The sequence below is a fragment of the Perissodus microlepis genome, chromosome 23 (genome assembly GCF_051167445.1).
Source record: "Perissodus microlepis isolate ML-2025 ecotype Zambia chromosome 23, ASM5116744v1, whole genome shotgun sequence".
Lineage (NCBI taxonomy): Eukaryota > Metazoa > Chordata > Actinopteri > Cichliformes > Cichlidae > Perissodus > Perissodus microlepis.
Window position 1 is genome coordinate 12420821 of NC_140482.1, and position 12987 is coordinate 12433807.

The 12987-nt window shown below is 40.0% G+C and overlaps 1 protein-coding gene across 2 annotated transcripts in view; it reads left to right on the forward strand.

Annotated features, from left to right (window-relative positions):
- The window catches only part of LOC146360990 (cholecystokinin receptor-like), a 64706-nt gene extending 61144 nt beyond the window's left edge, over positions 1-3562 (forward strand). For both annotated transcript variants that reach the window (XM_084921346.1, XM_084921347.1), the window contains exon 5: positions 690-3562. In XM_084921346.1, the coding sequence (XP_084777472.1) occupies positions 690-1267 (578 nt within the window). In that variant the 3' untranslated portion in view covers positions 1268-3562. The remainder of the gene's footprint in view (positions 1-689) is intronic.
- The last annotated feature ends 9425 nt before the right edge of the window (positions 3563-12987 follow it).

Genomic DNA, 12987 nt, shown 5'->3' on the forward strand with positions numbered 1-12987 from the left:
AAAATGTCGGTATGTTATGCTTTCAAAAACATGAGAACCATTTGGAATGGATCCACACATGTACATTTATTTTACCTTCTTATCATGAATCACGTTGGAAAACACTATCTGATACAATTAAGGTTAGGGTTAAGGTTTCGGTTAAGGCTGCAATACACGGCTGGACCGTGTGTTACGTTGGTATGTGACGCGTTGGGAATGAGAATGCTCTGGTTTTCCATTCGTTTGTAATCCATTTTGTCAGGGCTCAATAACTAATCCGTGACTCATACAGCCTCATACTCATACAGCCTGCATTAATAATTCATCTTCTATCTAACTACAGTCTGCTAGCCGCTATGTTTATGATAACAGGTAACTAATGTGGCTACCGGGTAATTGCTAATAGCTAAACAGCTAATGTTAACGTGTGCTGGCCAGGATAGCATTTATGATAACTGTTTAATACTTAAATGTTGTTGAAATGGGAGATTTATCGACCCCTGAAATTCCTCCTAAAGGGTTTGTTCAGTGTTATGAAATTTAACCACTTCAGTTGTTAGTGAGGGAAGGTGGGGTGTTTCTAACTGTCTGCAGCTGTGTCAGCTGGAGGAAGCCAAGATGTATTGTAATCATGTGTCACCTGTTTCTGTTAATGACACGTGATTTAAGGTGACTCAAACTTACGCTTTCCCCCTGTACTTCTACAGGCCAGAAAAATGGTGTTGACAGACCTTTGACAGGGCCGAATGACGATGATGATGGCTGCTACATCCAGGTATCCAAAAAGCCCTCCTCTTCTGTGGAGCTTCCCACCCTCTCTGCCTCATCTAGCACCGTGCAGGTCAAGACTGAGCGCGCCCGCAGCAACACCTCCGAGGCTAAGCTGCAGGCTAAGAGGCGCGTCATCCGCATGCTGATGGTGATCGTAGCACTCTTCTTCATCTGCTGGATGCCCTTGTTCACAGTCAATACCTGGAAAGCCTTTGACATGAAGTCTGTCACCAAAGCCCTCTCGGGAGCACCCATCTCTTTCATCCACCTCCTGTCCTACACGTCGGCCTGTGTCAACCCCATCATTTACTGCTTCATGAACACACGTTTTCGCAAGGCTCTGCTGTCCACTTTTGCCTGCTGCAGTCGCAACCGTCTGTGCCGCAAATGCTGTTGGTGCAGCGGGAGGGAAGGTGGGGAAGACGGCATCAACGCCACCTCCATGGGCGCATCGATGGCGACCTCAATGTCCAAGTTCAGCTACACCACTGTAAGCACCACCGGCACCTGCTAAGCCTCGAGGAGGGCCGGGTGGTCGCATCAGTGGCTGTGGTTACAGTGTATGTGCCATCTGTTTTATTTTTTCCCTGGTTTTTTTTTTTAATCTTCTGTTTGTCACTCTTCATCTTATTGTGGTGTGAGTCATATGCTGAGTAATATCCATGCCCTTGCTTAGAGGTCTTTTTCAAAGGTCTTCTTTAAATTCTTCGTGCATGGTTGCAGAATGTGAAGTGGAGAAAATACTGTTTCTTTTTTGGTGACATCCTTTTACTCCAGTTTAACTGGCAGCATCTGCTTTGTTGCATCCTGAAAAGAACATCAAGTGCCTGTGCTCTTTGTGTGGCTTTGTTTGTTCGCTAGCTGGGACGGACATTTTAGTGGGAAAACTATGTTGAAAATATAAATTCTGTGTACATATTATTCTGTCTTTAAGTTTACTTAAGGTGAACGTTTTGATGGAGACTGCTAAATAATGAAGACCGGCTAACCTACAGCGAATGGAAGGATTTCGGTTCCATTTTTGTTCATCTTCAGTCATTCAGGGCATCTCTTTCTGGTGCCAGTATTATTATTACTATTATTTTATTTTTATATTCATTAATCATTGATCTTATCATTAATATTAATGCTAATTAATCACTAGCCTATTTATTTATGATCATTTTCCCACTTGATATTATGGCTTTTGAATGAGTACTACCATATTTGGCCACAAGTAAAAGTTTTAATGGAAATGAAGTATAATATTGTTTTTTGGATGACATAATTGATCATTAACCTCCTAAGACCCGAACTTTTTCATGGCATGCATTTATATTTTCTCTTTGCTATTTGGGCTCATTGGGACCTGATGAATGTAAAAACAAAGAATTACATGATTTTTTTTTTTTTGATTGATTTTTGTTTCTGAGAAAAATGAGATCCACATACGAGGACATTCGCTTTACATTTTGATAGAACAGTGGCAGTCTAACGTCCTCGTAAGTGGATATCAGGCCCTTGTGGAGCAAAATTTTATATTTTGGTCTAGACAACAAAAAATGTGATGTCCACATATGTGGACGCCAGGTCCTAGGAGGTTAATTAATTATTGTGCTGTTTTGGGTAAACTGGGTAAATGTTTCCCCCCACTACACTTTCTTATACTACAGAAAGGAGAAAGGAACACAAGTTTTTAATCTTTCTATGTAATTAAAAACCTCAAAGTGTACAATAAATGGCCCAAAAATCCATATCTCTTCATATACTTACTAATGTGAGAGCTTTAATGAAAGAGGTGAGGACTGTTCATCCACTTATTCTGCTTGTTTGAGGGCTGGTGGTAAGTGCATATCAGAAAATGTGAATCTGCCTGAAATCTCTGCAGCACAAAGTGCAACAGTTTAGTTGGGAATATCTAGCTAGTTTCTTCTTAAACTCACCAAATCAAAAGCAACTACTGTAGCGACTCAGCAGCAGTTTTAGAGGCTTTGCGGCACCTTAGAGGTCAACCATTCTCATGTTTAACTAAACTAAAGCTTTACATGTGTAATATATAACCAGCTGTTGAGAAGGTGAAACAGAGAGAAAGCACAAATGTTTGGTGAAAACCTTGCTAATAGCTAGCAAGAATGCTATAATGTAAAGCTGATCCTTCAGGGAAACAAAGGTATGAGATGGTCGGAGATAGTTGTTCAATGCAGAAGTTTACCTACCTGCTAAGAATGAAAGGGGACCTGTTATTCTTTGCCTTACTTTATGTCATATGTGTAATGTATTAATGGTTGTTGTTCATGTATAGCAAAGGATCAAATACTTAGGCAAACATACATAAAATTAATCGCTGAAAGCAGAATGCTCAAGCTGTAAACTGAAGAGAAAATGAATAATTTATATTAAAAGAAATTGGCAGCTGACCCCCAAAAGGAACAAGAAGGATGTTTACAAGGCACTGGATGCCCCTTTGCAGGCTTCTGAAAGCTGGCCAATCAGAGGAAACTGGGAAAGGAGGGAGCATAAAAAAACATGAGATAAAATGCCCCACAATATAGCTTGGACAATGCAAAGCTATATCTGTGCATGAGGATAACAAAAAAAGATTGGTAAGAGTAATAGGTCCCCTTAACAGAAACATGTTCAACGGGAAGCAGGAGAGGAGGGACTGGGAATGGGAAATGTTAATAGCTTGGAAAGTTTGCAAAGTGTGTTTATGTGTTGAAATTACTCTAGAAACCTCTTCGTTCAGTGTTGTATTGTACATGCGGTCATGCTGTCATGTCCAGAACTGAAAATGAAATAAAAACTAAATGAAAAAATAAATGCCTCACAATTTCAAAGAGTGGATTATTTTTCTCCTTTAAAATGTTTTTTTTCCAGTAAATCTTAATTACCCCCCCCCCCAAACAACCAAACAAATAAACAAACAAACTTTGTTATCATTCAGTTAATAATGTTACAATATAAGAAATTGACTGTACCAATATCATTGTAATTCCATCATTAGCAGTCGAAGGGCTATTCGGAGGCAGCATGAGAGAAGAAAAGGCAGGAGTGTAGCTGTGACAGTGGGGACTTTAAATGTAGTCACTATGCCTGGTAAAGCAAGAGAGCTGGCTAATATGATGGAGAGAAGAAAGGTAGAGGTATTTGTGTGTGCAGTTGACCAGGTGGAAGGCAAGCCAAGCCAGGAGCACTGGAATTGGATTCAAATTGTTCTACAATGGTAGGAAGCAGAAAAAGCAAAATGCAGTAGGAACAACCTTAAAGAAAGAGTATGTTAATTGTGTTGTTGAGGTGAAGGTTACACAGGGTAATGAGTTTGTAGCTGGTAACCCAAGGTTTGATGCTGATTGTTGAAGGGAGATAATAAAGGCTGGATGCCAGAAGAAAAGGAGGAATTCTGGTGTAAGTTGGGTGAAGTGGTAGAGATTGTCCCCAGGAAGAGAGACTGGTGATTGGAGTGAATTTCAGTAGACGTGTAGGTGACAAGGTGTTTGATAGGTATGGTGTTAAGAATAAAATGCAAAACTCTGGGTGGTAGGTGAAAACAGCTCAAGTGAGGGAAACTGCCAAGAAGGTGTTTGGTGGAATAGGAATATAGGATAGGAATATGGTAATAAATAAAGAAGTGGGGTGGTCAAGGAGATGAAGAAAGTCTACAGGAATACTGGGAGGCACAGAGCAAAGAGGGAAGTAGCAAAGGAAGAGGCTCATATTGAGTTGTGTGTGAGGCTGGACACTAAAGAAGGAGAAAACAGCTTGTTGGCCAGGGAGAGAGACCAAAATGGAAAGAATGTGCAGCAGGTTAGAATGATTAGGGACAGAGACAAAAATCTCCTAACGAGTTAATATGCTGAGAAGATGAAAGGAGTAGTTTGAGCAGCTGATGAATGAAGACAATGAGAGAGAGGAGCATGAATGGAAGGAAACTTGTGAATAATGAAGTGCAGCTAATTAGTAAGGAGGGAAATAAAGGTGGCTATGAAGGAAATGAATACTGGAAAGGCAGATGGTCCAGATGGCATACCAGTACCTGTTTAATAAAAGAAAACAAGAAAAAAAACCCACAACATTAAATACAATTTTGAAAAATAGAATTCAATCTTCCAGTTTAACTTTATATTAGCAGATGAACGACTCATTTTCATAGAGATTCTAACAGTTTCAATTTAGCCGTTTAGTTAGAAAACACAGCTTATTTTTAAACCTTCACACCTCCCACACAATTCTTACTGTGGAACATACTCAACTAAGCTTTACATATGAAACTAAACACAATACATTCTGTCTTCTTAGAGTTTCTCAAGAAGTTCCCAATAATGACAGTTTTTCAATAATAAACCACTAGAGAGAGATTCATGACATTCAGATAAATATGTCATTTTTAAACATTGTCTATTTAACTTTGAACTTCCAAAGCAATTCTATACGTCATTATAAGAAGAGTTGTTTGTTTTCAGATTATAGCCTGCCTACCCAAACATGTGGTAAAAGACCACATACTGGAGAACACATGAGCAAAATGCTCGATATTAAACACTTCAAATTTACAGTGTTATGTTTTTCTGATGTCAGCTGAAATATCTTAAATAATTAAAGCACTCAACAGTGGGCAGAAAATGAAATGAAGCATATTGAATATTCACCCACTTTGGAATCTTTGAAAACACAGATCATTTAAATAAACACAAGTGAAAAAAGAAACACACAGTTCATACAAATAAAATTGGTAAGAATAACTGAACCAAATGACTAAAACCAGATTCTCAGCATACAATCCAAATATTGCAGTACAAATCAACACTCATCATTTCATCTGTGACCATTCTCCTCGGACCTCTGGCATCAACACACAAAAAAAAATCCTGCAAAGAACTGCAGCTCAGTCATATATTTTTCTTTTTTGGTCATTAGGTTGTTGTATGAGAAAATCCCAGTTGACGACCACCAATACCCATGTCATGTTGAAAGACACTCAGTTATATTTTCTTCCCAATTCAATGTCTAAATGCAGTGAGTTGGTCCAACAACTACCAAACAAAGTGGCCAATGTGTCGATATATAATATAAAATACGTAGAGCTTCATTTTGCAAATCAGCTGACTTCAAAAATTAATCTGCTACATAATTGACTCAGGTGTATTTCTACATTTATGCACATTTTATGCATTTATTCAGGTTTTTTTTTTTTTTTACCTTTCCCAACACCAACTCAAGCTCTCTGGACAGTTTTGCACCATCACCCTGTGATTAAGGCAGATGAGATAGGCACATCTGACGACTCTGTCTTAAACATTTGCTGATATGTATAAAATAAGCCTGGTACATAAAATCTGGCTTTATTCTTGTGTTGATCTACCATGCAGCAGAGAAAACTGGTATCAACCAAGATTAGTTAAGGAACTTAAATCAGTAGTCATTCTTGAAAATGTATTTTGGGTACTGATGCAATCATTAACATTAGGATGTGAATTAGCAGGAGAAGTGCAGATTTCACCTGCTTGAATCCTCCAACCTGCCCTTCTACGAGCAACACTGAAAAAAGTTCCATTATCTCTGTGGCATCTTTTACGTACCTTCTGCGGCAATGTTGCCAATTACAGTAAGCATTACCTAAGTACAAAGCTCTTGTTTTCAGGCTGAGACTAACAAGGTGTTTCTCAGGGATCTTCTCTTGCAGTGTAAATTTCATATTTTTGCCTTTGAAAATTGATGAGAAATGCCTCCAAAAGCATGACAAATGCACATCATTCAGGTCTTTCATAACAAGTTTGATTTATGAAGCCTACACAAAGGAGCACAGACTGGAGTAATAAGAATCAAGAGAAACATATAATGTGATTAATACCTAATGTAATGGTAGCAAAACAACCCATTCTAATGTGAGAATGCATTCCTTAGCTGCTTGTTCAGATTTATCTTGAAACTCTCTTTTTCCATTTCACAGCTGCAGTAGGGCTGGAGCCTATCCTAGCTGTCAAAGGGCTAACACAGAGGTACAGATAACCATTCACACATATGGCCAGTTTAGAATCACCAGCTAACCTGACATGGATGTCTTTGGACCATGAGTAGAAGCTGGAGTACATGGACAGAACTCACTCAGGCATGGAGGGAACAGGGGATGGCCAAACAGGACAGAAGAAGGCCCCAGCCAGCTGGCAATTTCAAAGCAAGGACTCTCATGATGTGAGGTCACAGTGTTAATCATCACACCACTGTGCCACCCAATTGTTCTTACATGTAAGTCTTTATAACCTGGTCCGCAGTGGGAGACCAGAATGCATTTTAAAGTTATATTATTAGTTTCGTTCAATTAATACACCTCGGTTCCTGACATTCTTAAAGAAAATAACCCTGCTTGACCGCTTAAGAGATTTATGTGCAAAGAAGTGTTTCCCAGGGCAAAAAAGCAGTTTTACATTATTATTCAATTCAATTTTATTTATATGGTGCCAAATCACAACAACAGTTGTCTCAAGGTGCTTTATATTGTGAGATAAAATAATACAGAGAAAACGGTGAAAACCCCAACAATCACATGACCCCCTATGAGCAAGCACTTTGGCGACAGTGGGAAGGAAAAACTCCCTTTTAACACAAAGAAACCTCCCACAGAACCAGGTTCATAGAGACGTGCCCATCGGCCATGGGGGGGTTGGGGGTGAGGTTAGGAGGACAGGACAAAGACATGATATGGAAGAGAGCCAGAGATCAATAATAACTAATGATTAAATGCAGAATGGTTTATAAACCCATAATGAGTGATACAGGTGAGTGAAGAAAACCAGTGCTGAAACGCATTAAGAAATCAACAACTGAATCAGTCTATGTGCATATATTGCATATCTACTGATGAAACTCTGGTACCATAAATGTATTTTTACCATTACCTAGCTACCTGGGAAAAAGAAACCATTTTTCTGACTGATTAAAGTGATATGATTAGACAGTTAGAGCAGTCAACAATAAAAATGTCCTGACAGCTGTGATATATGTCCAGACTCATCCCAGAGAAAAGCATAGTTTGTGATTTACTGTTGGATGTGTCAGCAACAATTAATAGTTATGAAAAATGTACAAATTTACAACTACAGCAACAACTTTCCAAATTGGGGATGTTCATGAGGATTGTGTAGGTAATCATATGAAACTCCAGGTATTGCATTAACTCACATGGAAGACTTCTAATTAAAGCAGATAACTAATTAGACAACTAATACAACTTATATGGGTTTAGTGTCAGGTTCCACTGTGGCAGGGTAGGACCCAAATGAATTAGGCTGCTGGAGGATTCCCATGATGCACTGAGTATTTCTTCTTCAGTCACCTTTCTCACTCACTATGTGTTAATAGACTTCTCTGTAGTGAATCGTACTTGTTATTAATCTCTGTCTCTCTTCCACAGCATGTCTTTATCCTGTCTTCCTTCTCTCTCCCCAACTAGTCACAGCAGATGGCCGCCCCTCCCTGAGCCTGGTTCTGCCGGAGGTTTCTTCCTGTTAAAAGGGAGTTTTTCCTTCCCACTGTCGTCAAAGTGCTTGCTCATAGGGGGTCATATGATTGTTGGGTTTTTCTCAGTATGTATTATTGTAGGGTCTACCTTACAATATCCCACATAGCAAAATTGGTATGTCCCGGAACTGGCCCACACAATGAGCTTATACTTGGCCCACATACCGCTAAGAATGACGGCCCTTTGATGGCCCAGATCAGGTTTGCCAGAGGGGGCCCACACATGGGCCAGCACAAGGCTAGTTGCAGACACACTGCTGGCACTGTGCTGGCCCAGAACAGTTTCAGCTCTGACCCCAGATGTCAGCTTAATGTGTACTTTAATCAAGCCATGTAATAACAACATGTGCCAGAACATAATAATGCAAAAGTAACATGACGAAACTCTAGTCAGACAGTGAATGGACTGATTCTCATATAATGCGTTTCTACTCTCCCGGATTACTCAAAGTGCTCTATACAAGATGCCACATTCACCCAATCTCTCTAAACTGAGTGCTTCCTAACTACATTCATACACATCCACGCTCTTGACATATAGAGTGGAGAAGCCAGGGATCGAACCACCAACCTTCCGATTTCTAGATGACCCGCGCTACCGCCTGAGCTACAGTCACCTGGTGGTAAACATGAGTAAACCCTCACTAGGTTTTGGATAAAGTGTACACTCACAAACCTGTCAAACCTGCATTTGAAATGTTGGCTACCATAGCAGTATAGTATTGCAACATGGCATTTGGGTCTTCTAACTAAAATAGGAAAATAGGAACATAAATAGTGCCATCATCGTCAGACCTGGCCCACATCTGGTTGACATACTCTGCCATGACACCAGTCAGTAAGAAGTGCCAGCTTGATGCCCGATCCGGGCCAGAGCTGTTTTCTATGAGCCTGGGTCACATAAACGAAACCATAATCGGGCTAGATGTGGCGTGCCATCACATAAACAGTGTCATCTATGCCAGGCCTGGCCCATATCTGGATGACATACCACTTACCATGCCAGAAGTCAGCCAGCAGTGCCGGCTTGACACCAGATCCGGGCCAGACCTGTCTGCTATGTGGGATACGACGCCTTGAAACGACTGTAGTTGTGATTTGGCGCTATATAAATAAAACTGAATTAAACTGAATTGAATTGAAATGCAGGACTCACAACACAGTAAACACTAACAGTAAAGACTTATAATGCAAACACAAACTAAGAAACACTGGAATTTGGCATAGAAATACACTACCATACACTAAGGTGAAACACACAATATAATGGCGAACATTACAAAGCACAAGGGAAAACTAAATCTAAATCTCAAGCATAAAATATCAAAAAGAAACCATAATGATTCCACAAAAACTCAAAACCCCTGGGTCCAAAATGGGACATGGCATTTAAGTTATAACGGCAGCAGTTAAAACAGAAACTTAGACTGTTGTCGTCCTTGTTCTCAGCTACTTGTGCTCCTCCAGCTCATTTGATGTCTCCCCGAATGAGTTGGAGAAATTAGCTTGGCCATGAGGCATCCTAGTAACATCCAACCACCTCAACTGGCTCTGTTGGATGAAGATGAGGCTTTACTGTGAGCCCTTCCAAATTAACCAAACTGCTCACCCGATATTGAAGAGAGAGCCCAGACAGCCTTCGAAGGAAGCTCATTTCCGCTGCTTATCTGTGATCTCATTCCTTCAGTTAGTAGTAAATGCCCATCACCAACAGGGCAGGAATGTAGATCAACCGGTAAATTAAAAGTTTTGCCTTCATGCTCAGCTCTCTCTGCACCACAACAGATCAGTACAGCGTCTGCATCACCGAGATACTTAAACTCCCCTACCCGGAGAAGCAACTCATCCCAGACATGGACATTAATTAGCCATAGAATCCTGCACATAATGCATAATCTGCGCATTTGTTTGACTAAAAATGTATAAATAAGCTGAACTTCTCCAGTTGTCTGAATGGAAGTTGCAGTTGCTGTTCATTAACAAACCACATTTCCACAAATTTTATTCATGAATTCAATCAGTAACATTAAATTATGTGTTGCTGTGAATAATTTAACACTGTGCTCAGTCCTAATTGTATCACTTGGCCTCACAGCCTATAAACTGTATTTGTATTAAGCAGCATGATGTAATACCTTTGTCCTATATATGGTGCATGTTGACAGCTTAGTACTGTCACATCCTGTCACTTTCAAATGTGGCCCGTTTTTCATGTCGTCCCATTGCTTTGCAATCCCTGTCCCTGCATTCCCCCTGCCACCCACTCACCACCCAGCTTTTTATCCCTTTCGGTGCAGAGGCATATGAATACATGAATGACAATAGCGTATGGGTGACAGCTGAGATTTGCAGACACAAGCACTGTCCACGAGCAGTTTAGGGATGTGGCAGAGGTGGTTGTGAGTTCAGCAGGCAGACAATTGGCACACAAAAATCCCTGAGAGAGCTTTACGTGTAAACGCTTGGTTTGGCGGCATCCACTTTGTGTGTGCTTTTGTAATTAAGGCAGGAGACAATGAGTGATTTCCATATATTTGCCAGTACTTGGCGCATTGGAGAATCTCGTGGATTTATTTCAATGCCCAAGCACTCATTCCTCTTGCAGTATTTATGTGGATGAGATTGTGAGATTTAACATTTATTGAAATGGAAAGAGATGTGTATTATAAATGAATATATATATGAATAATGAAAGAAAGCATTTTTAATTTTTATTGTATTATAAGGTTTTAAGATTTACCTTGTGAAATACATTTTACTTTTTGGCCATATGACATATCACTTTGGCTAACCTGTATTAATGACTCAGGTAAAGTTTGTAGCATGCGTGCTTGTTGTTTTTGTCTGCTTCCACTTGTCGTAGCACTAGGATGCTGTCGGAGTAAATGTGCAGTCATATTCGTTGTGTTCCCACTAGTGCTGTCAGCGTTAATCTGAAATGACGTTAACGCCACAACACGGCAAATCTCCGTTAACGAGCTACCGCGGATTACCCCGTGCATGGGGCTGGACGGCCAACACGTTAACAAACTAACTGCGCTAACACACTAGTTCCCACCAATGTAATTGAGCATTGCGTGGCACATCCGACATACTGTTTTACTTTAGTCCATGACGCGCTTACCTTCAGGGTCATATGTCACATGAAAACCAAAATAGTTCCAAACGCCAGATCTGAATGAGGGTGGGGGAGGTTCAATTTGCCATGTTGCAAGGAGAGCTTAACTTCTGTCTCGCTAGCTTCCCCTGCGCTCAGTGAATCTGCGTTCAACTACTCCGCCTAGGCTGCACTGTCGAGCGCAGATCCACTGAGCGCTCAACACAGACAGCATTGTCAGAAGGAAAGTTGATAAAATAAATTAAAAATGTTGTATTGTTCGATACATATGCGTACCGAACCGAAAGCACTGTATCGAACGGTTCAATATCGATACGAGTATCGTTGCACCCCTAATTAATATATATATATATATATATATATTTTTTTTTTTTTTTTTTAATTGCGCGTATTATATGCTTGTAGCACCCATTTGATCCCCCCACAATAATACTTCACAACATTTCAGATTTCTTTATGAGCTGTGCCTTGGTGGATTTGCTACCATGATTAGCATCATTATCCTGTTGAAAGATCCATTTCCAGTTCAACTTCAGTTTTCAGACAGATAGCTTCTCATTATTTTCAAGCACTCTTTGACGTGATCCAGAATTCATAGCTGACTCAGTGGCTGCTAGCTGGCTTGTCCCTCAAGTAGCAAAGCCACATCAAACAATTTCATTTTCACCTCTGTGCTTCACAGCTCTTCACCCAAAAAACAGCCATATATTTCTACTGATCCATTTGTCCTGAGCGTGCTATTTACCTTCAAGGGCAAACTGTATTTTTTTGTTGGACAGCAAAGGCTTTTTTGTGATATACCCCCCTTGCAGGCCGTATTTGTGAAATCGGATTCTGACAGCAATAGTTGTAAGGGTTGTCTGCAAGTCCTGCGTTTTCTAGAGACTTTTTTGTATCAGACAGTCTGCATCAGGGCTGAAGACATCAGTTCCTGACAAATTATCTATCTGTGCCATTTATCGATCAAATGATTGATTTTTTTCCTAACGCCTGACAGAGCTTTAAATTTCTTAGCATATATGTAACTCACACTTCTCTGTACACACTTCAAAGGAAAAAATGACATCAAGGAGCTCTTGGAGGGGATTTTAAACTTAAGAAGTTTATAGACATAAGCTAGTATATCATACAGTATAATGTCTAAATCAGCTACAGAAGTGGGAAGGAACCAAAAGATGACAGAGGCACATCTCAAGGCTTTCTTTTATGGTTGCTGAATGAACTATTCGTTGCCATTTTTACGATTAGCAAAAGCTAGAGAACATTATCTAAATGTCTAAATGCTGGAACAAAAACAACAGCATTAGCAACAAATCCATGCTGACAGTGTGGTTAATTGATAGAAGTTTGAAGCCTTGAATTAGGCATTGTGGACATGACCATATATAGAAAATTGGGTCGAGCAGGAAGCTATTAGCTTATTGTAACACTGCATGGCTAGCTTGATTACCAAAATGTCACAGATATGACTGTAATATTGACACCCTTAATTATGTTACTTTAGGCCTCAACATGGTCATCAGTGGAGACTATGGACTACTATTTTTGGCCATTCCACCAAGCTTGTTTCCTGTGCTAAAGATTATGGCTAACATGTTTCATTTTTTCCAAATCAACAAACT